The sequence below is a fragment of the Macaca fascicularis genome, chromosome 1 (genome assembly GCF_037993035.2).
Source record: "Macaca fascicularis isolate 582-1 chromosome 1, T2T-MFA8v1.1".
Lineage (NCBI taxonomy): Eukaryota > Metazoa > Chordata > Mammalia > Primates > Cercopithecidae > Macaca > Macaca fascicularis.
Window position 1 is genome coordinate 98,534,391 of NC_088375.1, and position 27,877 is coordinate 98,562,267.

Consider the following 27,877-nt stretch of genomic DNA (forward strand, 5'->3'; position numbering starts at 1 on the left):
CAACAGAGCAAGATGGTTTAAATAAATAAATAAATAAATAAATAAATAGTGCAGTGGCCCACACCTATAATCCCAGCACTTTGGGAGGCTGAGGCAGGCAGATCACCTGAGGTTGGGAGTTCAAGACCAGCCTGATCAAACATGGAGAAACCCTGTCTGTACTAAAAATACAAAAATTAGCCGGGTGTGGTGGTGCATGCCTGTAATCCCAGCTACTCGGGAGGCTAAGGCAGGAGAATCGCTTGAACCTGGGAGGCAGAGGTTGCAGTGAGCTGAGATCACGCCATTGCACTCTAGCCTGGGCAACAAGAGCAAAACTTGCCTCAAAAATTAAATAAATAAATAAATAAATAGTGCTTTACCACAAGCTGGGAGCCATCCTGATTCTAAGTGTTAAGGGTGAACACTTAGTTCCCACTCCTGAGATTCCTTACTCACTTATGTTCAGAAGAAAGACTGGTAAATTTGGGAATAGGAACCGGGCATGCACAACACATTAGTTAGAGATCTCCCAAGACACAGAATCAATAAGACGTATGTATATACATAGATATATGTGACAGGATTTATTAGGAGAATTGGTTCAGGTGATTACGAAGGTTGAGAAGATCCACAACAGGCTGCCTGCATAGTGGCTCAGACCAAGTCCAAAGACCTCAGAACCAGGAAAGATGATAGTGTAATTTCCAGTTAGAAATAGAAGACCTGAGAACCCTGCGGCATGGGGTGGGGGTTGCTGATGCAAGTCCCAGAGTCCAAATGCCAAAAATCATAGAGTTCTGATGTCCAAGGGCAAGAGAAGAAGGGTGTCCCAGCTCCGGAAGACAGAGGGTGAATTTTGCCTTTCCTCTGTGGGCCCTCAGCCAGCACACGTTGAAGGTAAATCTTTTTTACTCAGTCCACTGATTCAAATGCCCATCTCTTTTGGAAACACCCTCTCAGATATACCCAGAAATAATGCATTACCAGTTATGTGTGTATCCCTTAATCCAGTCAAGTTGACACCCAGAATTAACCATCACATATAGCTCTCTGCTTTTTTTTTTTTTTTTCCCGAGATGGAGACTTGCTCTATCGCCCAGGCTGGAGTGCGGTGGTACAATCTTGGTTCACTGCAGCCCCCACCTCCTGGGTTCAAGCGATTCTCCTGCCTCAGCCTCCCAATTAGCTGGGACTACAGGTGTGTGCCACCATGCCTGGCTAATTTTGATATTTTTAGTAGAGATGAAGTTTTACCATGTTGGCCAGGCTGGTTTTAAACTCCTGACCTCAAGTTATCTGCCTGCCCTAGCCTTCCCAAGTGCTAGGATTACAGGAGTGAGCCACCGCACCCGGTCTGAACCAAGTCTTGAATCTAATGAGATGAAGTAGTTAAGCAGTGGAGAGCAAATGGCCACCATTTGCTGATAGAACAGCTGGAGAATGTAGCTTAGGTGCATGGGTACAATAAGTTTCCTAACATTACAGTACAGAATTAGACTTAACACCTAGTCACAGCCTCCCCCTAAAAGTACAAATACTTAATACTAGCTTACTAAAAGCCTGAGAGCACATGTTTTATGCAGAAGCAAAGAAGAAAGGCTGGGCTCAGTGGCTCAAGCTTGTAATCCCAGCACTTTGGGAGGCCGAGGCAGGCCAATTACTTGAGGTCAGGAGTTCGAAATCAGCCTGGCCAACACGGTGAAACGCTGTCTCTACTAAAAATACAAGAGTTAGCCAGGCATAGTAGTGGGCATCTGTAATCCTGCCTCAGGAGGCTGAGGAAGGAGAATCGCTTAACTCAGGAGGTGGAGGCTGCAGTGAGCAGAGATCACACCACTGCACTCCAGCCTGGGCGACACAGCGAGACTGTCTCAATAAATAAATAAATAAATAAATAAATGGTTCAGAGACAAGGAGTATAATTTTTTTAGCTCTCATATTCCCTGGCAGAAATAATGTAGCCTTCTTATCATAACACATGTCCTTTTAGCTGTAAGATGAATAAGATGAGGTCACTGCTTTTACATATCTCACATGCAAAGGGAAAAAACAGAGAAATGTTATTTAGTGTTAAGAATTTATAAATATTCACAAAATTCATTGGAAACATCAAGGAAGGAATAGTTGATTCAGCCCAGGGACCACAGGTTTACACAGATGTGGATACATGGGCTGATTCTTAAAGGATGAGTAGATACTTGCCAAGCAATGATACACAGAAATGGAGGAAGTACTGCTATTGAAAACAGATATTGGAACACTGGGTCCAAAATCCAGGCAAGTGTTGGGGAGGAGTGGGCAGAGCATATGGAGTTACTGAAGAATTTCAAGAAGTGAAGGAATCTGATCAAAATTTTTAGTTCTCTTGGCAGCGTGGAGCCTGAAGGCAGGAAGATCACTGTAATAGTTTAAGCAAGAGATTATGATGGTCCAAAATATGCTGATGGGCCGTGCATGGTGGCTCACGCCTGTAATCCCAGCACTTTGGGAAGCTGAGATGGGAGGATTGCTTGAGGCCAAGAGTTCGAGACCAGCCTGGTCAAAATCTGAGAGTCCATCTCTATTTCATTCATATATATATATATATATATCTGACGATGCGTATTAAGTTCAGGAAATAAATATAAGAGATATTTAAGATTTAGGATGGGAAAGGCTTACTGACTGCATGTTGACAGTGAGGGAGGAGGAGAACTAAATGGCTTTCGTGTTTCTGACTTAGGTCACTGAGTAGATGGGTTATTACCTGAAAAAAGAATATAGTCAAGGTCGGTTTTGAGATATCTCTTTGGTTAATGAACAATTCTCCCTTCTGTAAGAACAGCCCCCTGTCAAAAGGAAAAGTGCACAACAGTCTTTGTACAACGTGGATCAATATTTTTCATAGTTTATTGGTCTAGCATGGACACTTAAATACACTGTGCCAGTTAAAGATTCTCTTCTGGGAATTTGTGATTGGGCCTAAAGAAAGTCACTTTTCAGGCTGGGCACAGTGGCTCATGCCTGCAATCCCAGCACTTTGGGAGGCTGAGGTGGGCAGATCACAAGGTCAGGAGTTTAAGACTAGCCTGGCCAACATGGTGAAACCCCGTCTCTACTAAAAATACCAAAATTAGCTGGGCATTGTGGCAGATGCCTGTAATCCCAGCTACTCAGGAGGCTGAGGCAGAAGAATCGTTTGAACCTGGGAGGCGGAGATTGCAGTGAATCAAGATCGAGCCATTGCACTCCAGCATGGGCAACAAGAACGAAACTCCGTCTAAAAAAAAAAAAAAAAAACAAAGCTACTTTTCAAATGTGGCTAGAATTTTAACTGCCTGTGCAGTGGAGAGTCATATCCCACTGGTAGATGGGGAAGCAGAGAGAAGACAACAGCAGCAGCAGGAAGAGGAAGGGGGCAGAGGAGGAAGAGAGGGAGAGACAGCCTAATAAAGCACAAAGCAGGTATTCCCCAAAAGAAAAGCAGAGACTAAGAGGCAAAGCAAGAAAAGAATAGGGAGAGTACTGGCAGCTTCCCAGTTTCTGGATCCTGTCCCTGCGTGAGATCTAACTGCATAGCTACTCTTATATTCCATAAACTCAACTGTGTCCTAATTATAAGGTTTTGTTTGTTTGTTTGTCTATTCGTTTCATTTAGTATTAGTTTCTGTTACTGGCAATACAGGACAAAAAAATGGGGTTTGGGATATGGAGATTTGAGGCATTCACATGACTACTAAGTGAAAACATCCAGTAGGCCCTTAGATATATATATGGGTGGCTGGGCGCGGTGGCACACACCTGTAATCCCAGCACTTTGGGAGGCTGAGGTGGGCGGATTACCTGAGGTCAGGAGTTCAAGACCAGCCTGGACAATATGGTGAAACCCTGTCTCTACTACAAATACAAAAATTAGCCAGGTATGGTGGCACATGCCTGTAATCCCAGCTACTTGGGAGGCTGAGACAGGAGAATTGCTTGAACCTGGGAGATGGAGGTTGCAGTGAGCTGAGATCGTGCCACTGCACTTCAGCCTGGGTGAGTCCACAAAAGTGGGGATTGGCTGGCATGAAATATTTGTCTGTGTTTGGCATATATAAGTGGCATTTGAAAGAGAAAGGCTGTGTGGTCATCTAGATAGAGTATAAGGAGATAAGAAATACAAGCTATCTAGACACTAAAAATGATTTTAGAGGAAAGTTAAAGGACTTGTTATTTTCTTTTTTTATTTCCAGACAGAGTCTTGCTCTGTCACCCAGGCTGGAGTGCAGTGGTGCAATCTTGGCTCACTGCAACCTCTGCTTCCTAAGTTTAAGCAATTCTCTGCCTCGGCCTCGAGAGTAGCTGGGATTACAGGCGAGTGCCACCACACCCAGCTAATTTTTTGTATTTTTTCTAGTAGAGACAGGGTTTCACCATCTTGGCCAGGCAGGTCTTGAACTCCTGACCTCGTGATCCACCCGCCTCAGCCTCCCAAAGTGCTGGGATTACAGGCATGAGCCACTGCGCCTGGCCAGGACTTGCTATTTTCAAGGAAACAGTAATAATCCTTTGGGTATCGTAGTTAAAACAGAATTTTCCCTAACTCTCAGACTTAGTGATTAAGACATATACATCATAATTAATACTATTAAGTAATGAGTAATGACAGACATTAGTAAAAAGAAAACCTCCATGTGCCAATCTGACATAGTATAATATTTATTCATGCTCAGTGTCTTCCATTTCCTCTTAGGAAAAACCAACTACCAGTGGAAAATGTTGATGACTCTATTATCATCTACTTCATAGAATGCGGAAATTTAGGATGTAATACAACCAACTCCTCGTTATAGAAATCAGAAATGAGCCTGGGCAACATAGTGAGACCCTGTCTCTATAAAAAAATTTAAAAATTAGCTGTCCATGGTGGCACATGCCTGTAGTCCCAGCTACTCAGGAGGCTGCCGTGAGCTGTGATGGTGCCACTGAACCCCAGAGAGAGACCTTGTCTCAAAAACAAAAAACAAAAAAAGAAAAAAAAAGAGAGAGAAAAGAAAGAAGAAAAGAAATGATTTCTTAGTTTAGCTGCAAATGAGGACCAGAATGCCTCACTAAGTCAAAAACTTTACCATAGCTCCCAAATCAGCAGTGGCCCTAAGATTTTTGTCTGGGATGATTTCCAAACATATGTTAAGCATTATTTGTCATGAAATTTTGTGTAATAAAAAGTTTATTTTTTAATTAAATGGTCTCTAGGACATGTGTCAATTACTATGGTTCTTTGGACCATACTTGCTCCATCCTTTCCCTCTTAAAGTTACACACTTCTTGCCTGGGCACAGTGGCTCATGCCTGTAATCCCAGCACTTTGGAAGGCTGAGGTGGGTGGATTGCTTGAGGTCAGGAGTTCCAGACTGGCCTGGCCAACATGGTGAAACCCTGTCTCTACTAAAAATACAAAATTAGACTGGGTGTGGTGGCTCACACCTGTAATCCCAGCACTTTGGGAGGCCAAAGCAGGCAGATCACTTGAGGTCAGGAGTTTGAGACCAGACTGGCCAACATGGTGAGACCCCTATCTCTACTAAAAATACAAAATAAAAAATTAGCCAGGCGTGGTGGTGACCTGTAATCCCAGCTACTTGGGAGGCTGAGGTGGGAGAAGTGCTTGAACCTGAGAGGTGGAGGTTGCAGTGAGCCAAGATAGCGCCACTACACTGCAGCCTAGGTGACAGTGAGACTCCATCTCAAAAAAAAAAAAAAAGTATTATTTGCTATTTTGTCAGGGCATATGCAGGTTCTTAGTAATTATAGCTCTGTTTTCCCTTGCAAGCATAACCAAGAGATACAAAGGATAAAACAAAAAGTCCACTCAATGTTGCTTCCCTGAAATAAGAAAATACATTTTAAATGAGTGTTAACAATTGTTAAATTATAAAAGGGATGAGGCCAGATGCAGTGGCTCACACCTATAATCCCAGCACTTTGGGAGGCCGAGGTAGGCAGATCACTTGAGATCAGGAGTTCAAGACCAGCCTGTCCAATATGGTGAAACCCTGTCTCTACTAAAAATACAAAAATTAGTTGGGCATGGTGCGGGTGCCTGTCGTCCAGCTACTTGGGAGGCTGAGGCAGGAGAATCACTTGAACTTGGGAGGTGGAGGTTGCAGTGAGCTGAGATCACACCACTGCACTCCAGCCTGGGCAATAGAGTGAGACTCTGTCTCAAAATAATAATAATAATAATAATAATAATAATAAAAGGGATGGGTTTAAGTGTATAGTCTAAGCTAGTTTTTCACCAACTAGCTGTTCTGTGTTCTGAGGAACACCAACATTGCACAAATTCTCAACAGATACTTTCAATACAAAGAGTCTTAATTGGGTCCCGGCAGGGAAATACAGCTATAAAAGACATTATATGAGGTAACTGGGAAAAACTGAATATGGACTGTGCTATGGTTTGAGTGTGTCCCCCAGAATTCACGTTTTGGAAACTGGTGCCCAGGGTGGCAGTGTTGGGAGACAGGGTCTTTAAGAAGTGATTAGGTCATAAAGAGGGACAGATGCTGCTCTCATGGGACTGAGTGAATTCTCGAGGGAATGAGTCCTTGTTCTCTGGAGACTAGAATAGTTACGAGTGGGTTGTTATAAAAACGAGGCCACCCCTGGTCTTGCCATTTCTACTTCTCTGTCGCATTATGATGTAGCATGGATCCTTCACCAGAATCCGATCTCATAATCTTGGACTTCCCAGCCTCCAGAATCATGAGATAAATAAATCTCTCTTCTTTATAAACTACCCAATCTTCGGTATTCAGTTATAGAAACAGAAAACAGACTAAGACAGACTATATTAGGAATTTCTGTATCAGTGTTAAATTCTAAGGTTGTGATAAACGTATTATAGTTATAGATGACAATTTTATTCTTAGGAGAGTCATGCTGATGTAATTAGAGGTCAAATGTTATGATACATGCAACTGTTAAATGGTCCAGAAAAAAGGTTATGTTTATTATTTATATACATAAAGGGGGAGAGGGCCAGAGATTAAAAATATGTGACAAAATATTGACAGTAGATGAAGGGTATGTTGGCATCAACTTACTATCCTTCCAACTCTTCTGTGGGTTTACATAGACCAAGCAGACTCCCAACTTCTCTAAGAAAATTGGGGGAAAAGTATGCAGTACGTCCAAAACATATTTAACCATAGAATATTTCTGGTCTACCCAGCCCCTCTAGGCCTCTCTTAGTATTATACGCCATGCTAATGTTCCAAGGATATAGTTTGGGAAGTGCTGTACTAAACACTAATAAGCACTTCTTCTCTAACTTCAACTTGTTCCATGACTGCTTAACTAAGCTTTGGCTTTCTTTTTTTTTTTTTTTTTTTTGAGGCGGAGTCTCGCTCTGTCGCCCAGGCTGGGGTGCAGTGGCGCGATCTCGGCTCACTGCAAGCTCCGCCTCCCGGGTTCACGCCATTCTCCGGCCTCAGCCTCCCGAGTAGCTGGGACTACAGGCGCCGCCACCACGCCCGGCTATTTTTTTTGTATTTTTAGTGGAGACGGGGTTTCATTGTGTTAGCCAGGATGGTCTCGATCTCCTGACCTCGTGATCCGCCCGTCTCGGCCTCCCAAAGTGCTGGGATTACAGGCTTGAGCCACCGCGCCCGGCCAGCTTTGGCTTTCGTTCTTACTTTTTTTTTTTTTTTTTGAGACGGAGTTTCGCTCTGTCGCCCAGGCTGGAGTGCAGTGGCCAGATCCCAGCTCACTGCAAGCTCCGCCTCCCGGGTTCACGCTATTCTCCTGCCTCAGCCTCCCGAGTAGCTGGGATTATAGGCGCCCGCCACCTCGCCTGGCTAGTTTTTTTGTATTTTTAGTAGAGACGGGGTTTCACCGTGTTAGCCGGGATGGTCTCGATCTCCTGACCTCGTGATCCTCCCGTCTCGGCCTCCCAAAGTGCTGGGATTATAGGCGTGAGCCACCGCGCCCGGCCTCGTTCTTACTTTAAAGATGAGCCTTCACAGCACTTTGGGAGACCAAGGCGGGTGGATCATGAGGTCAGGAATTCAAGACCAGCCTGCCCAACATGGTGAAACCCCATCTCTACTAAAAATACAAAAATTAGCCAGGTGTGGTGGTGCATGCCTGTAGTCCCAGCTACTAGGGAGGCTGAGGCAGGAGAATTGCTTGAATCCAGGAGGCAGAGGTTGCAGTGAGCCAAGATGACGCCACTGCACTCCAGCCTGGGCAACAGAGCGAGAATCTGTCTCAAATAAAAATAAATAAATAAAATTTAAAAACACAAAAAACAAAAAAGATGAGCGTTTACTTGCTTCATCTTTTCTGTCAGAACACTTTATTTAGACGTGTCTTAACATACAGTTAAATATACGGTTTACGTTTTTTTAAGCAAAAATAAGCATACTTATTTAAGTATGCTTATAAGCCCTAGAGGCTCTCTATTGCCAACTGTGCAATGAGTAATGCCACTCAGGTGACCAGATGTGTTTGCTACCTCTGTAAGTTGCTCATTTCCACCTAAAATGCAGTTCTTTTTGTGAGCTTCATTTTTCAAAAGGTTATTGCAAAATCTCTATCTTTAAAAAAAATCTACCCCTGATCCCTCTTTTCTTTTTTTTGTTTGAGACAGAGTCTCGCTCTATTGCCCAGGCTGGTTGGCAGTAGCGCCATTTCAGTTCACTGCAATCTCCGCTTCCTGAGTTCAAGGGATTCTCCTGCCTTAGTCTCCTGAGTAGCTGGAACTGCAGGCACATGTCACCATGCCCAGCTAATTTTTGTATTCTTAGTAGAGACAGGGTTTCACCATGCTGGCCAGGCTGGTCTCGAACTCCTCAGCTCAAGTGATCCACCTGCCTCGGCCTCCCAAAGTGCTGAGATTACAGGTGCAAGTCACCGCGCCCAGCCTGATCCCTCTTTTCTTTAAAGGAGTGTGGTCTTAAAAATGTAAATGTTCTAATTATATAGCAGTAATTTATTATTATTATTTTTTTTATTTTTTTTTTTTTTGAGACACGGTCTCATTCTGACACCCAGGCTAGAGTACAATGCCTCACAGCAACCTCTGCCTCCTGTGTTCAAGCAAGTCTCTAACCTCAGTCTTCTGAGTAGTTGGGACCACAGGCACGCACCACTATGCCCCGCTAATTTTGGATTGTTTGGTATAGATGGAATTTCACTGTGTTGGCCAGGCTGGTCTTGAATTGCTGACCTCAAGTGACCTGTCCTCCTCGGCCTCCCAAAGTGCTGGGATTACAGCCATGAGCCACCGCCCAGCCTATAGCAGTAATCTTTTGTTACTAGTCTAATAAATCTTTTCCAACAGAAACATCAATAACGTCTTATTGCTTTACAAAGTATTCTCAACTGAACAGGTGTTCGATGGTCCTTGTCATAGAGCCTCTTGCCAGGTCTGCACAACTCTGGAAGACATTTCATTTAGCTGGTATTTGAATATGCAGCCATCAGTCACCCACTTGCCTTTGAGCATTATTTTTATTTCATATGTAAATAAAGATATTGAAATATACATACAGACATCGATATAATATTACATATGCAGATGACATTGTATGCTTAATGAAAAATAGGCTTTTGGAAATGGTTTAGTAATTATGTGTAGCAACTCATTCATGTTCCAACATATTAAGTCAAGAATTCTTAAAAGTTACAGAATATTAGAGAGAACTACAAGTCACAATAAAACATCTCATGTTTTTAAAGTGGAAATTTGTTTAGCAAGTTCAATATACTCATGCTAAAGAAGAACTCAAGGATTTTGGTTGTTCAGATACACAATTTTATGCAACAGAAGGATATGAAAAATCCGAATTCCTTAAATTTAGGACTACAAACTGTTCCACAAAAATAATCTGCTCTCTCTCTCTCTCTCTATAATATATATATAGAGAGCGAGCGCTTCCCGGGTTTAAGCGATTCTTAGACATCAGCCTCCCAAGTAGCTGGAATTACAGGTGTGTGCCACGACGCCTAGCTAATTTTTGTATTTTTTTTTTGTAGAGATGGGGTTTTGTTGTCTTGGCCAGGCTAGTCTTGAACTCCTGACCTCAAGCAATCCACCCATCTTGGCCTCCCAAAGTGCTGGGATTACAGGCATGAGCCACTGTGACCAGGCATAATTTGCTATATTTTTAAAATCCAAAGTCTACCTTTCTAAATTTCTAAGTTGTTTGATTAATTGCCAATTTTGTTATTTGTACATCAATAGATTATACTTTATAGTGATTTCTTTTTGCTATAGAGTTAATTAAAATAGAAACTACTGGCCGGGTGCAGTGCCTCACACCTGTAATCCCACCACTTTGGGTGGCAGAGGCGGGCGGATCACCTGAGGTCAGGTGTTCAAGACCAGCCTGACCAACATGGAGGAACCCCGTCTCTACTAGGAATACAGAATTAGCCAGGTGTGGTGGTGCATGCTTGTAATCCCAGCTACTAGGGAGGCTGAGGCAGGAGAATTGCTTGAACCTGGGAGGCGGAGGTTGCGGTGAGCCGAGATGGTGCCATTGTACTCCAGCCTGGGCAACAAGAGCAAAACTGTCTCAAAAATAAATAAACAAAATAAACTACTAAACTGCCATGCTTTGAAATATTGGAGTCATCCACATCCAACTGGATGCCAGATTCTATGAATTCATTTTCAACGCCACAGACATTTATTGAGCAATTACTATATAGCCCAGGCATGGGGCTAGGTGCTAGGAATACAGATCTGAATATGATGATCCACTACTGATATGGAGTACACTTGGGGCAAAACAAAATGGTAAATCTAGTCATATAGGAAATGCGTACATACAAAGTACAGACTTGGTACAGAAGTACTAACAATTTGACAGGGAGGAGTACAGGGAAGATAACTAGAGAAAGTAACAACTGAGCTGTTTTAAGATCAATATGATTTTATCACACAGATAAACTGGGCATGGGTAGGCAGGGAATTGAATGGCGCTTTGTTTTATTTTTTCTTTTTTTAGACAGAGCCTGGCTCTGTCACCCAGGCTGGAGTGCAGTGGCGCAATCTCGGCTCACTGCAACCACTGCCTCCTAGGTTCAAGCGATTCTCTTGCCTCTGCCTCCCCAGTAGCTGGGATTACAGGCACATGCCACCATGCCTGGCTAATTTCTTCCTGTTTTATTTTTGAGACATGGTTTCACTCTGTGATCTGGGCTGGAGTGCACTTGGTCTCATCACGGCTCACTGCAGCCTTGACCTCCTGGGCGCAGGTGATACTCCCACCTCAGCCTTCCAGGTAGCTGGGACTACAGGTGTATGCCACCATGCCAGGCTAATTTTTCTATTTTTTGTATAGACAGGGTTTCGTCATGTTTCCCAGGTTGGTCTTGAACTCCTGGCTCAAGCGATCCGCCCACCTCGGCCTCACAAAATGTTGGGATTACAGGCGTGTGCCACTGTGCCTCGCCTGAATGGCATTTTAATAAGAGGATCAGAAAGAGGAAAAAGTATGGATTTTGCAGAAATACAGGTAAGTGTAGCTGCAGCATGAAATATAAACAGGGAAAGAGACAGGAGGCATGATTGACAAGTGGAGCCAGATTGTAAAAAGTCTTATATGCCAGTTCAAGGGAATTACATATTATTTTGAAGGCAAATGGGCAGAATAGGAAATAAAATGAAGAATTTTAAACATAAGTAGCATGATCAGGCTTCTTTTTAAAAATGAAAACTGTTAGCAATGTTAAGAGACAAGAGGGCAGGAGACAGGGATCTTGTAAGAAGCTCTAGTAAAAGATCAAGGACTAAACCAAGTAGTATCTGAGGAAACGAAAAAGGGAAGCTGGATCTGGAAGGAATTACTGGGTTGACTAGCAGGCAATCTAGCACAGTGGTGACTCTGGAGTTAGATATTCATTTGTCCACTGTGTAAACCCTAGGAAGTAAGCTAAACAACCCATTTCCTTAACCATAAAATGAAGTGAACATTAATATCTTCCTCATAGGCTTGTTGGGAGGATTAGGGGTAGGTAGGGGGAAAGATAATGCACAAAAAGCATTTAGCACAACATTTGGTGCAAAATACCACTCAGTTAGTCACTATTCTACTACCAGCGAGATGAAGAGATTGAGCTACTCCTAAGTAGCTCTTGAATAAAGGACTGCTTCTGCTTTTCAATTGTGAACAATGCTCTTTGTTTAGATGAGTGGTTCTCAAAGTGCAGTCTCCACACTAGCAGCCACAACAGTCCCACCTGAGAACTTGTCAGAAATGCAAATTCTCGAATCCCACAAAACTAGTCAGAAACTCTAGGGGCGGGGCCCAACAGTCGGTAGCCTAACAGGCCCTCCCAGGTGATTCTGTTATATGCTGAAGGATGAGAATTACTGGTTTAAATATTCTTATCTCCAGTCTAAGTTATTAAAACAGTCTCTTAGGGTGTCCCTCCTAACAATATGTTCCTGTTGAATATCTTCCGGATCTGTCACTGATTTCCTAAAACATGCCAATGCCACTCCCAGACAGACCAGTATATAAATACCACCTCTCAGTTTTATGAAATGTCGGGCAAGTCTCTTTATTTGGGTTAATTGGGTCTCAGTTGTCTCAGTTAATTGGGTCTCAGGTTATTTGGGTCTCAGTTCCCATATGGAAAAAGGGAACATTAAACATGATATAAACTAAAATGGTATCCATCACCTAGTTGATGCGTCATGATTTATGGCTGTTTTATTACTATTGCACCTATTATCTCATTTGGTCCTCACAACATAAAAATACAGCTATTATCAAAGCAGAATCACTGGATTAAAGATATCCAAGTTGATAAAACAGCCAAGACTAGAACACAAATTTCCTGACTCTGAACTCTGGTTCTTTTCATTAGACCTGGCTGTTTCTACAATATCAAGAACACTTTTCCAAAATAAAAAATTACATATTAGTATTGTCAATATGATGCAAGATTTCCAAAAGTGAAAAGTCATATTCTTTAGAAATGGGTGGTTAAAGCTATATGGAAATTTTTAACGGCAGTTTTTAGTTAAAATTAAATCATAAAATAAATATATTTACCTGTTATCTGAGTATTTATACTAAGTATAGAAAAAGTTGAAATTAAAAAGAAACTCCTTTATTTTTAAGCTTTTATTTTATCACTCGTATCAAACACACATCAGAAAGCATTATCAACAGTGCATCTTATGGTAAGTCAGTTTACAACAAAACTGAACAAGGCAATTGTGTTTACAGAAAAAGTCTTCAGCAAAAAAGTATGCAATACAGTCAACTGAAACGCATTGTTCATACTTTTTAGGAATATAGGAAAGTGGAAAACAAAAGTCCTTTGCTATTCAGCAGGAAAGAGTTTAAAAGACTTGAATGGAAATCAGAAATTTAGGGATCTGAAAAAATAACTTTTTGGTACTGACACACATCTACATATATAGTCCCACTTAATTTTTGTTTTTGTTTTTTCTTTAAAAAAAAAAAAACAAAACCTCACAAACAATGAGACATCACAAATAATACAGCAGAACCATAGTGCCAAGAAATGCTAAGACCAATATGCTACTGATACAACTGGTAGAAATGTTACAGACAACTATTCACTAGGTATTGTAATATTCTTGTAGTTCTGAGGTGAAGGTAAACCAACAGGAGAGATTACTCCTTGTAACTGGCTTTGGTTTAAGTGATCTTTCACATTTTTTTCTAACCATACCTTCTTATAAAAAATGTAGCAATTACATGTTACTGAGGGAAAATAGTACTAGGTTTTAATATTCACAACCAACTACTCCAGCTGACACAGGATGCCATCAACTGTTAAAATTTATTGATCTTAATTAGATTTTCTAAGAGTGATCAACAGATAGCAAAGATGGAGCCCTTTTGGGAAAAAATAAAATCCCTTCTACCCCAGATTTGACACTGTTAAGAGGTTATAAAGGAATGTTAAATTATTTAAGATTTCAAAAAAGAATTAAGAATAAAAGAGTAAATTCTGCTGGAAAAGATATGACAGCTTTACAGTCTGCAAAGTAAATAATCTACAGACATGCAGCTTAACCTTTTTTTTAATTATAATAAATATACTTACTTCCTTAAGGTGCTGTAACTTTGCAGCTAGTGCATACTAATGCCACCCACTGTACCCAATGTGCAAAAGGAAATAATGGAGATGGCTAACCTCCAGTTTTCTGATCCTTGATTTGCGTAAGTGGCAGTGTACACCAAATACACAAAAGCTGGAGTACAAATATTTATTTTTAAACATTAGGCCAAACTGAATATAGATATTTAATCTGGTTTCACAAACTCTTAAAATGCTTTTCTGAGGAAACAATGACGAGGAATGTGCAGGAAAGGCAATGTTTCTATGCTAGCGGTACCAAACCTGGAACTTTAAGTATCATTTTTAGCTCATTAACTATATGGAAGATTACTAAGACCAGTAAGGGAGCCATTTTCTTCCCCTCCTCTATTTTTTTATTACTTATCTCTTTCCTCTTTACTCTTAAAATTGGCAGTCTTCTGACAACCCATGCTAATAAAATAATATAGCTATATGTAATTCAAATAACTAAAGAACTTTTGAGTCCATATATGCAGGATTTTTGAATACCTCACTGCATTTGCTCTTACACCCTCACTATCCTGATATCATAAATATTATTAAGGGAAGATAACTTAGAAGGGGAAAGCAATTCCAATCTGGGATAAAAAAGTGATTACAAATAATTATCTTGTTGATAATAAGGGCTCATGGTAACAAGTAGCTCTGATTTTTCACATAAAGATTTCCCCCCCGCCGCAAAAAAAAAAAACAAAATACGAACAATTCCAGTTTTTTTCCCCCAGAATGTGACTTATTTCCATTATACAAAGCAGTATAACAAAACAAGCTCTCTTCTGCAAAAAAAAGATTAATGGTTTATAAGACAAATAAGATAGAATGCTTCTCTTTGCCTTTAAATTAAAATACTATGAACCTAGGTAACAAAACATACATGGCTTTCTTCAAAAGAGCCACCAGCTTTCTTCCGGTTATTGTGACAGCTACCCAATTTAATGGGAAATAACACTCAAGCAGTCATTTGAGAAGTTTCCCATGAATTCCAGCATTTACAGAGCCACAAACACAACTGCCACAATTATGACAACTCTCTGAAAAGCACAAATAAAGCAAATTTAAAACATTAATCCTCACAAGCAGTACAAGGCAGAACAAAAGTGCTGACTGGTAGGAAAATGAATAAAAATTTCCTATCAGGAGAATAAAGTTTGTGTAAACTATCTTATATCCTGAAGATCATTTTAATGACCACCTATAAAATATAAAGTTTCCTAAATACTCTCTGATTTATAGATATTTCTCTTGCAGTCCACTGCTCCTATAAAATTACAGCAAAAATATTAAAATTATTTACCTTCTTCTTAAATATCCACGGCACTTGTCAAGTACATGTCACTGTGAATCTACTGGTCATTATATAGTTTTAAAAACAGTGAAAAACATCTGAGGGAGGCGACTACAATAACAAACATGACATATCCTACAGTATCAGGCAGAGAAGCTATCCTAAAACAAATGAAACCAAATTTTACAATTCTAGGTACTCCAAAAACTAAAATATCCATGTTCTTCTGTGATTAAGAATGGGACTTATCTTAATATACCACAAGAGGCTCAGCTCCGTATGATGGAGACAACATTTTTATATTCATCAAGAAAGCTAATAAGTAATACTAACTTGAAACACTACCATCTCAAAATAAAGGTGATTGACTGAGCACCTTAAGAAATGGGGATTCTTTTGAGCTAATTGTGACCAACTACTTGTCTATATGTGACCATAATTGACAAGAAATAAAATTATATCAGAGAGCTACAGTAATAAAATTTGATGAAGGAACCTGATATTAAAAACAGAACTAGAGATCCAAGGAAAAATTAAATTCTGCCAGACAATTCTGGCTTTTCCATCATACATAATATTGGAATAAAATCAAACACGAATAGTTTTACACATACAAAAAAATAAGGTAAACCAAGGCTATTTCCAGGAAGATAGTGAATATATATATGAAAAATAAAACAAAAAGTAAACCAAGAAAAGTTTGGACTTTTATACTATCATATGTGACTCAATTAAAAGTTACTCCAGGAAAAAGGCAGAAGTGCTATTAATTATCATCATCTGGGAAGCTAAACCAAATGAGTTTTAATATTTTCCAGGAAACACAAGGCACTTGCTTAAATCTTTATCTACACATCCATCAGACTCAAAGTCATGATGTGATTCCATCTGTACCCGAATCTGAATAAAGCCACCTAGCATGTACCCTTGCATAAGTGTCTAGGTAAATATATGGTTACTGAGTGTCTCCCCTACTCCTTCACCCAGTAACTATGTTGTTACAATTACTATCATTTACAATGGTGCTGATTTTCATTAAATTAATTGTACAAAAAAAAAGTCATGCTGCCAAGTACACTGATAGTAGAAATTACATGTAAGATAGGTCTAACAGTCAGAAAATAAGACCCAAAACAAAAGGATACCCAAATGTTAGTTATCTGCATGGTGAATTAACTAAAACAAGCCATGAAACAGCATCTGATAAGTGCTCTAACTCTGCCTTTTATTCCAGAAAAGTAACTGATGCCCTTACCAGAGTGAAGGTCCAGTGTAATAAGACAGAAAAAAGCCTCTGCCCATGGTTTCTCTTCAGCTTTCTCTACATGGCAGCATTCCTTATAATACATTTGCTCAATAATTAAAATATAAGCAACGTGAATCTAGAAGACAAGTTAAATAAGCATTCAGAGATTTTCTTTTAAAGAATAATTTAACATATCTCAGCACTCTTAAGCAGCTGGAGTACCAAAAAGAAGGCAATATTTCTCTCAATAAAAACAAAGAGAAGTTCGAGTAAAACCATACTTATGGTTTTTGTTCTAAAAGCAGCCAGTTTGGCTCAAGGCATAGCAGAAAGGGAATCCCTCTAAAGAGAGCTGCTATATTGGTGGCCACAAAAAAGGAAGACATCCAGTGGTAATAAATGTGGATCTCTTATTGCAAGAGGATAGTTTTAAAAAATTCCTTTAAAAGGCAGTCAGTACTTTTAGTTAATGCTGTCTCTTACTGAGGTGTCCAACTCTACTTGTTTTTGTCCTGTAAATACAGCATTAGTTTTGACAGTGGCTAGCTAGCTACCCCCTCCAAATATGCTTCAAAAGAATCAAGTATTTCCTACAAAATAATCACCGTATGTGCCTTTTCTGGGTGTAAAATGTACCACAGTAATATCCCAAAGATGTAACTGGGAAGGTGAGAGGCAAGGAAGCACAGGTATTAATTTAGGGAATGAAAAACTACCTGAGACAGAATTTGCCCAAAAGGGTAGGAGTTAAGTGACATGAACCCTCACCTCTTTACCCTTTCTCTCAAAAAGAAAATTCTAGGTTTTCCAATAACTTCAGTAAATCAAAATCCCTATGTATGTATTTCATCCTAATCATGAAACTTATATCTTTTGATAATATTTGGTTCAGGTTTAAGAAAGATAATATCAGAGGTGGGAGGGGTAATCTGCTAATGTGATCTTTGGTAGAATGGGCTAAGCTATAAAATAATTTAAATCACAGAGGCATTTCTTTTTCAATTCTCTGGCTTTAATATAAAACATGTAGCCGGGTATGGTGGCAAGCGCCTATAATCCCAGCTACTGGAGAGGCTGAGACAGGACAATTGCTCAAACCTGGGAGGCAGAGGTTGCAGTGAGCTGAAATTGAGCCACTGCACTCCAGCCTGGGCAACAGAGCAAGATACCATCTCAAAAAAAAAAACAAAAAACAAAAAAAACCTCTAATTAAATGCATGGTTAATTCAAGACTCATCAATTACTCCCTCAGCTCCCTTAAAATCTAGTTAGCATCTTCTGTAACAAAATCCTACAGTGTCAAGCACTAAATATATGTATGAATGTATCAGCAATAAGATGACAATCAAAGAATGCTGCGAAGATTGGCATCAAGATGTTAGCAGCATACTGCAGGACTAGGCTTAGAAGACTACCTGCAGTTTATTTGTAAAGATTTTTCTTTTGGGGGAGGAGGGGAGTGAAAAGTCAATGTGCTAACTTAGGATACTTGCCCTTATAAAGAATTTCTTTGTATCCCATGTTCATCGTACTTAAGGACCTGATGTTTCTAATCACCACAAAATCTGCTACCCATATGAACATTTAGGAAAGTTTAGGTCTTCACAATACAGGTTCTGCCCACTTGAATTCTGACTTGAAAACAAACCAATTTATAATCAACCCTGAAAGGGCCAAAATAAAAAAAAAATAGTTCTTCCTTCTAAGCGCATGTATTGGGGAACATGGCAAAAGACCCTTTGGTAATTCATAAATCAGCCTCCTTAAGCCAAATTTGGTTTCATAATAAACATTAAAGGAGAGTCCTGAATTTGACAATTGTAAATAACTAAAATGTCATGGGGTAATATATTTCATTCTGTAAAATGCAAATTCTAATTGAACTCTCAGCAACCTGCATGGCAAACATAAGGAAATATGAGGAGGCTTCCAGCAGGGAAAGATAGAAGACTTTTTCCTTAGGAAAAAATAAATAAATAAAAAAATTAATAACCTGTATATAACTTGTCTTTTTTTCTTTTTTGGTATAATCAGTGCTTCATAAAGGCGTCCTAACTTTTATATCTTTAAAGACAACCTACCATGAAATAAGAAGAATCCATAATTATAATTCTAAAAACTATGTAATCAACTTGTGTCCATGAACACACATACAGCAGCATCCTCTACTCAGGGACACGTTAGGTTGCTATGAATCCTTTTAAGAATTCTTTGAGTTTTTCTTCCTTTCTACTTCTACTTCATTATATCTACACCTTTCTTAACTAACTTGCAGTCAAAAGCCAAACTACCTGGGATGCTGTTCCTCTAGTCTGTCTTCAGCTAAGGATAGAGGCAGAGAATGAGGGAAGTGGAGAAAAAAGGGAGCAGTGATATGAGAAACAGAAAAAAAAAAAAGAATCCTTTATTTTCCATCCTCTCTTCGCCCATTTTTTTCTTTTCCCTTCACTGTACATCTAATTCTTTCGACCCACTTCAATTTTCCATCATAGTAGATAGAGCCACATCTTGAGACACCTTAAAACTATAGATTTACTACAAAAAAGATGAGCTAATACTGAGTCTAAAGTAGACTAAAAGAGGGGTTGATTTACATCTGGCAAAACTTAGTCTTTGTTCCAATCTTTTTAGAAGTCTCAATTTAACTCCAGGCTAGACTCGTTTGTTCTAAGCCTCTCAGGAATTATCTGTTTTGTCATTTACACTGTATCAGACAGACTACCTCTCAAAAAATGTATATCCTAAATCTTACCGATGTGAAACAGGTAGGGAAGAAATGAGTATAGACTGTATTAGCTCACAGGATTCACACTATAAAGTACACTGACTCAAATTTTCTCTAATCATTCATACCCGCACACTCAAGCATACATACTAGACATAAAAATTGTGCAAGATCAAGCATCAGCTTTCTATTTTAAAAGCCTTAATTTAAAAAAACTTAGATAGGCTCACTGCAGTTCCTTTAAAGGAATATTCAGTACTACAGTACTCCTTTAAGAAAAAATTCACAACTCAGTGTTAAGAACACAGTAGGTAACTGCTGCTTGACAATTGCTTAACATTACTGAGAGCATCCAGTGCCAGCTTATGGATATCAACAATAAGGAAGAACCACTGGACAACATAAAGAAATAATCTGTAAATGATGTCACCAAACCTAACAAATTTGTTAGTATTTAACAAGACATGATATTATTCATCCTTGCTTCATGACCCATGAAATAATTAAGATTTTTTTAGGTTACATACTGAAGAGCAACACCTGCTCTCCTACACAAAAAAGGGTTGCCCACATGGATGCTCTAAAACCCCTCAATGTATAGCTGAGAGGTCTTGTCCTACTCAGTGCCAAATGTATGCAATGCAGTCACTGCTTGGGCAATGGCTGCACATTAGTAGGATTAAATAAATGTACAAAGTACCTCTTAAAATGGTAAGGGGGTACTCCTGCATTCAGATGTGGAATATAATAACTCAAGAAATGGAAGAGGAGAAAAAGGAAACAGTCCTTAGGTTACTGATTAAAGCAAGGTTTGATACAGATATCCCCTCCTGTAGGCACTCAGCGGGTAGAATGTAGCCACAACAAACTTTCCATCAAACATCCTTCCAGTCAGTAATTTCTGCGCAGCTTTGGAATCACCAGCATTTGCATACTCGACAAAGACCTGAAAGAAGACAGAGAAAAAAAACGTCATTTCATTTCCACCAAGATTGTTTTAGACCAGCACTTTACCACCTTTAATGGACATACATCAACTGGAGATCTTATTAAAATGCAGATTTTGCTTCCTTAGGTCTAAGATGTCATCTGAGTTTCTGATCTAAACAAACTTTCAGGTGATGCCGATGCTGCTGGTCCATGAACTATACTTCAGGGCAGCAAGGTTTAGAATACTTCCTCACAACTCAGCTTAACTCTGAAAAATCTCTCAAAGACAAGTTGTGTGAATCATGTACAATCTTTTGCCAAGGTCATTACAGGAGTGGTGAATGACACTAGACATCTCCCAAAAATAGGGTTGAATAGCCCAGACAGCAACTGCATTTCAATGGTATCTGGATGATATTCTGTACTTTTAGAAATGAAAAAGGAAAAAATATTGGTCAAAAGCTGCTGGAAATTGCACCTATTAGGAGGTACAATTTGGCCAGGCGCAGGGGCTCACGCCTGTAATCCCAGCACTTTGGGAGGCTGAGGCAGGTAGATCACGAGGTCAGGAATTCGAGATTAGCCTGGCCAACATGGTGAAACCCTCTCTCTACTAAAAATACAAAAATTAGTTTGGGCAAGGTGGCGCGCGCCTGTAATCCCAGCTACTCAGGGGGCTGAGGCAGGAGAATCGCTTGAACCTGGGAGGCGCAGGTTGCAGAGAGCTGAGATTGTGCCACTGCACTCCAGCTGGGCAACAACAGAGCAAGACTCCATCTCAAAAACAAACAAACAAAATCTAACTGGGCGTGGTAGCACGTGCCTATAATCCCAGCTACTTGGGAGGCAGAGTTGGGAGGATCACTTGAGCCCAGGAAGTTGAGGCTGCAAAAAGTCAAGATCACGCCACTGTATGTACTCCAGCCTGGGTGACAGAGCAAGACCCTGTCCCCAGCTCCACCCCACCCCAAAAAGGAATAATGAATCTATTCCTGATTTTTTTTTTACCCGATTCTTTTTTTTTTTTTTTTGAGACAGCTCACTGCAAGCTCCGCCTCCCGGGTTTAGACCATTCTCCTGCCTCAGCCTCCCGAGTAGCTGGGACTACAGGCGCCCGCCACCTCGCCCGGCTAGTTTTTTGTATTTTTTTAGTAGAGACGGGGTTTCACCGTGTTAGCCAGGATGGTCTCGATCTCCTGACCTCGTGATCCGCCCGTCTCGGCCTCCCAAAGTGCTGGGATTACAGGCTTGAGCCACCGCGCCCGGCCACCCGATTCTTAATTATTCCCAAACCTATAGACCAAAGTTGAATAAATGAGTAGACATGCATTTATAGAAGGAATATCATGTTTTCTATAATACTCCTTGCTTCAGATAGGCTATACTTTTCTATACTACACCATCCCACGCTAAGAAAGTCATCTTATTTTTATAATTCATTATGAAATTAATAGGGCTATATGATTTTAATTCTGATTTTTATAATTGCTTTATCAGACGCATTCATTATTTTTCAGTGTTTTTTGTAACATTCCTTATAAAACCATGTTTACTTGAATTGAAAATTCAAATTAAAAAAGAAAATTCAAATGAAGAATGGCTTTGACAACTAGGTAATGAACATTTTCAAAAATCTAAATAGATTAAATCTGTGATTCCAAGAGTTTATCAAAAGCAGCTTTCACTCTCCTTTAAATGTCGGTGAAAACCTCTCAAAATAACAACTTTCCTCTCACTTGATACTTTTTTCATACCATCTTAAACCTGGATACTTCTCTCTGGAAAAGACTTCTGTCTCTTCTGTATCTTCCACTTCGTTTTGACCACTGGGGCTAATATTGAGTCAGATCATGTTAGCCCTTCTTTCCAAATCTTCCAATATCTTGCCCTAGTTGCAAGTAAAAGCCAATATAATCTCAATACTCTATCAAGCTCACTCTACTTAGTATGCCCCCTACAACTCCCTAATCTCTCTGATCTAATCTCCTACTATTCTTCTTTCTCACTCTGCTATAGCCACACAGGCCTCCTCAAATCTGCCAGGAATACTCAGGATCTTGCTGTTCCTTTTGCCTAAAATTCTCTTCCTCGCTTCCCTCAAATCTTGACTCTCATAACCTTCTCAGTATGTCCTTCCCTACTAACCCATTTAAAAGTGCAACCCACCCTACCTATCCTAGCACTCCTTAAGGTTCTACCTTAATCTGTTTTTCTCCCTAGCATTTATCATCACATTTTAAAAAATCTGATTTGACCACTTTTATGATGGGTACCTAGAACATAATAAATGCTCAATAAATATCAGTTAAATGACTAAACAGCAAGGACAGAATTATACATATTAGTATTCAGTATGTGATACTAAATGTAAAACTATTATCACTAGTTTGGCAATAACTTTTCATTAGGACTAGAATAAAATTGTGTTCATATTTTTGTTTTCATATTTTTTCAGTTGTCAGGAATGTTCATAATACTAAGCTATTAAGATAAAATAATAGCTGGGCGCAGTGGCTCATCCCTTTAGTCCCAGCACTTAGGAAGGCTGAATCGGGGTGGATCTCTTGAATTCATGTGTTCAAGACCACCCTGGGCAACATGGCAAAACCTCGTCTCTATAAAAAATACAAAAAATTAGCCAGGTGTGGTGGCGCACGTGCCTGTAGTTCCAGCTACTCAGGAGGCTGAGGCAGAAGGATCACTTGAGCCTGGAAGGCAGAGTTTGCAGACAGCTGAGATCGCACCACTGCACTCCAGCCTGGGAAACAGAGTGACACCCTGTCTCACACACACACAAAGAAAGATAAAATAATCCACAACCAGAGATGACTGCACCCCCTAGACAACAGACATCTGGCAGTGTCTAGACATTTTTGTTGTCCAAAGGGTAGAAATGAGGAACGCTGTTAAACGTTCTATAATGTAGAGAACAGCTACTCCAACAAAAGAATTATCAGGCTCAATGTCAATAATATCAAGAACGAGAAACCTGAAGATAGAGCAAACTAAAATTCTCTCAAAAAATAAAAATCCTACAAATAAATATTTTCTTATATTCTTTGTCATATAATTTAATTTGGAATTAAGAGTTTCTAAAGAAAATGTGGTGATAACAGTTTTAGCCCACACATTTTACAGATGAAGAAACTGGGGATCATCACAAAGCTAATCATACTGAGGCTAGAACTCAGGTTCAAGAATTCTCACTCAGTCCAGCACACTTTCCTTCTTTAAACTATCACTGATAGTTTCTATTACAATTAGAACTTAACCTAACTGGCTTTCTAACTCTACTTAATTAGAACAAAATTAGACTAAAACATTTCTCTAGCTGAACCTGACATAAAGCATGATTTAGCAGTTGGTGTTATTGTTTTTTTTTTTTTTTGAGATGGAGTCTCGCTCTGTCACCCAGAATGGAGTGCAATAAAGCAATCTCGGCTCGCTGCAGCTCCGCCTCCCAGGTTCAAGCAAATCTCCTGCCCAGCCCCCCAAAGAGCTGGGATTATAGGCGCCCACCACCACGCCTGGCTAATTTTTGTATTTTTGGTAGAGACAGGATTTCACCATGTGAGATGGGGTTTCACCATGTTGGCCGGGGTGGTCTCAAACTCCTGACCTCAGGTGATCTACCCACCTCAGCCTCCCAAAGTGCTAGGATTACATGCATGAGCCACCTCCCCTGGCCTGGTGTTACTGTTTACAGTGGCTCAAAAGTAGTTTTTGGTTTTTTTTTTGAGACAGAGTCCCACACTGTCGCCCAGGCTGAAGTGCAGTGGTGTGATCTCTGCTCACTGCAACCTCCGCCTCCCAGGTTCAAGCAATTCTCTGCCTCAGCCTCCCGAGTAGCTGGGATTAGAGGCATGCGCCACCAAGCCGGGCTAATTTTTTGTATTTTTAGTAGAGACAGAGTTTCATCATGTTGGCCACGCTGGTCTCAAACTCCTGATCTCGTGATCCGCCTGCCTCGGCCTCCCAAAGTGCTGGGATTATAGGCGTGAGCCACCGCACCGGCCGAAAGTAGTATTTTTTTGAGGCGAAGTCTCACTCATTTCTCCCAGCCCAGGCTGGAGTGCAGTGGCAGGATCTTGGCTCACTGCAACCTCTGCCTCCTGGGTTCAAGTGATTCTCCTGCCTCAGCCTCCCAAGTAGCTAGGATTACAGGTGTGTGCCACCACGCCTGGCTAACTTGTATTTTCAGTAGAGACAGGGCTTCACCATCTCTGAACTCCTGACCTCAAGTAATGCACCCACCTCAGCCTCCCAAAGTGCTGGGATTACAGGCGTGAGCCACCACACCCAGCCAATATTTAAAAAGAAAAAAAAAATTTTAAGTGCTAAAAAAATGCAAGCATATTATAGAACTTTTAGAATAAGTAAAAAGTACAAGTCAGAATATATGAATCATTAAAATGCAAAACTCATAATCCTTAGCAAAATTTTGTTGTACATCTTCCTACAGAACTAAAACATTTAACACAGAATTTCAATAACCTCTGAGTAATTCTGCAATTATGAAAATATTCACTTACTTGTCCTCTGCCAGGATTTTCCTTTGGAACAAGTAGAGATACCACTGGTCCATATTTTTGACACTCCTCTTTTACATCTTCTACAACATCTGATTATTAAAACATATAACAGTAACTGCTCTGATATAATAAACAAGTATTCAACATTTTAAATTTTTTAATCATCAAAGAATTCAAGAATACATAACTAGTAATGAGGTCATTTTATGTCTTGAATAGTTGACATTCAAATGATTCAAAATTTTAAATAATAGTCTGCCATCTTCTACTCTCCCTGAAGGCAACACATAATGATCAGTTTCTTTTTTTTTTTTTAGACAGAGTCTCGCTCTGTCGCCCAGGCTGGAGAGAGTAGCGCGATCTCAGCTCACTGCAACCTCCGCTTCTCAGGTTCAAGCGATTCTTCTGCCTCAGCCTCCCCCGTAGCTGGGACTACAGGCGGGTGCCACCACACCAGGCTAATTTTTGTATTTTTAGTAGAGACAGGGTTTCATCATACTGACCAGGCTGTTTTCGAACTCCTGGTCTCGCGATCCGCCCACCTCAGCCTCCCAAAGTGCTGGGAGGCCACCGTGTCCAGCCAATTTCTTCTGTATTCTGCCATAATTATTATAAACTTATATACAAGCAAATATGAAATTATAAAAGCAAATACCTTGCTTTTTATATTAAATATGTCCTTTAAGATAAAATTATCACATAAAATTTTCTCATTTATTTTTATGGTTACGAAATATTTTATTCTATGAATGTTCAATATATTATCTAATATGTCCAGTACTGATTAGACAACTTCCAAACTTTTACCATTAAACTCCCCCCAGGCATATCTCATTTCATTTGTGTATTTCTTTCTTTCTTTTTTTTTGTTTTTTTTTTTGAAACAGTCTTGCTCTGTTGCCCAGGCTGGAGTGTAGTGGCACAATGTCGGCTCACTGCAACCTCCACCTCCAGGGTTCAAGTGATTCTCCTGCCTCAGCCTCTCAAGTAGCTTGGATTACAGACGTGTGCCACCACGCCCAGCTAATCTTTGCATTTTCAGTAGAGACAGGGTTTCACCATGTTGGTCAGGCTGGTCTCAAACTCCTGACCTCAGGTGATCTACCTGCCTTGGCCTCCCAAAGTGTTGGGATTACAGGCATGAGCCACTGTGCCCGGCCTCACTTGTGTATTTCTAAGTTGACACTCTAGAAACAGAAATGCTGGGTCAAAATTGACATAAATTTGTAATTTTTCCAATTTGCTTTCCATAAAAGTTTACCAATGTAAACTTTCTCTAGCAAGGTACAAAAATGTCTGTTTCCTTATACCCTTACCCACAAGAGGATAATCAAATGTTTCATCACTGTCAATGTGGTTGACGGGTAACAAAGATATTGCAGTTTGGCTCTAATGAGCATTTCCATAATAATAATGAATAAAAGCATATGTGTAAAAGACTTGTCTACTTCCTTTTCCATAAACTGTAGTAAGAGCTATAAATACTTTTTCTTTAAAGTATCCTTTGTCTTTTAATCTTTCTTAGAGTTATTTTTGTCAGGATTGATTTTGTTCAATGCTTATTATACTGGTTCTGAGTTTTTTGCCATATTCAAAAAAGGCCTTTCCAACTTCAGGAATATTAAAAAACAAAATTATACAATGTCTTTTTATATTAAAAAATTATCTCCTTCCCACCTGCCCTATTTCCTTCCCTCACCCCTTTCTTTTCCCTCCTTCCCTATTTCATTCCCTTGTTTTAGTATTTTAATCTTTACTTGACTTGAAATTGAATTTGGTCTATAATGTAAGGTTTAACTTCCTTCCCTGCCTCTATCAAGATTACAAGACAGCTGTTCCAACACATACCATAATTTCTAGCTAAGAAACTTGTTACTTCATGATGACCCTGTTCATCAAAAGTAACAAAGGTATTTAATGGTACCATATATTGTCTGTTGCACTTTAGTTCACTTCAGATTCTTAAACACTAAGATTGAATAGCAACATTTAAACAAAATGTAAAGACTCAGTGTATTTCAAAGCAGAAAAAAAGTCACAGCAAGATAGAAGAGTTATATGGTAGTCTAAAGGTTTATTCAAAAAAAGGCCAAGCTTCAGTTTTAAAGACATCAAAATTATTTGGAGTAGACAGAATGAGGTGATGAAGACAGCAGGTCTTCACAAAGATGAAGACTAAAAGGACATAAGTAGTATTTTGAACTGATCCCAGGAAATTCAGAGTCATTATACCTTCATGACCTGAAACAATGCTGAGGGCAAGACTTTCTTTCAGATAGACAACATGAAAACTCAAGACTCTTAAAATGGTCACAGACTCAAAGAAATTACAGTTCTCTCACTACTCTGTCGGGACATGAAACCTCCGCCTCCTGGGTTCAAGCGATTCTCCTACCTCAGCCTCCCAAGCAGCTGGGATTACAGGCATGTGCCGCCACGCCGAGCTAATTTTTGTAAGTCTACACTCTTAATCGCTACATAAAATTGTCTCTCTAGTAGTAGTAACAATAGGTCGATGCAAATGCTTCATAGCTGTTGTCTTTGGTCTAAGTTTGGCCCTGCTTTAGCCTACTCCCTCTCTGTTTCCAAAATGTCCCTACTAAAATACAAGTTTGACTATGTCATTCTCCCATTTAAAACTATTTAATAAACTCTTTACTGAATTCAACAAAGAATAGATAGGTATTGAATACTTACCACAAGTTAGATATTATTCTATACCTGATGCAAAGTTCTTCACGTATCTGTATTTTGGTGTTACCATCTCTAGGATAAAATCCAAATTCTTAAACATAGCAAACTGGTCTGTACTCTGACTACCTCATTAGCTTTAACTGATTGCTCCCCAACAAATATCTTAAGATACAGTCATACTAATTTGCTGTTTTCTGACACTTTCATCTCTGTTTGTGCCACTTACTTCCTAATCCCTCAACTTTTAGCCAAGCAACTCCAAATTACTGAGCTCAGATATAACATCTGTAGAGAAGCATTCACCAGTTACTAAGACTGGGTTAAGTACTTGTCCTTTCTGCCATTGCACAGTACCCTATCTTCAGATTATCACAACTATAATT

The 27,877-nt window shown here is 39.8% G+C and overlaps 1 protein-coding gene across 2 annotated transcripts in view; it reads right to left on the reverse strand.

Moving 5' to 3' along the window:
• Positions 1–13,076: 13,076 nt before the first annotated feature.
• Positions 13,077–27,877, reverse strand: part of UHMK1 (U2AF homology motif kinase 1) — a 31,136-nt gene continuing 16,335 nt past the window's right edge. Inside the window, exons 7-8 of one of the 2 annotated variants that reach the window (XM_005541134.3) lie at positions 24,801–24,889; positions 13,077–20,284 (exon numbers count right to left, since the gene is read on the reverse strand). In XM_005541134.3, the coding sequence (XP_005541191.1) occupies positions 20,138–20,284; positions 24,801–24,889 (236 nt within the window). In that variant the 3' untranslated portion in view covers positions 13,077–20,137. The remainder of the gene's footprint in view (positions 20,285–24,800; positions 24,890–27,877) is intronic. The other variant, XM_015454402.4, reaches the window with a different exon arrangement.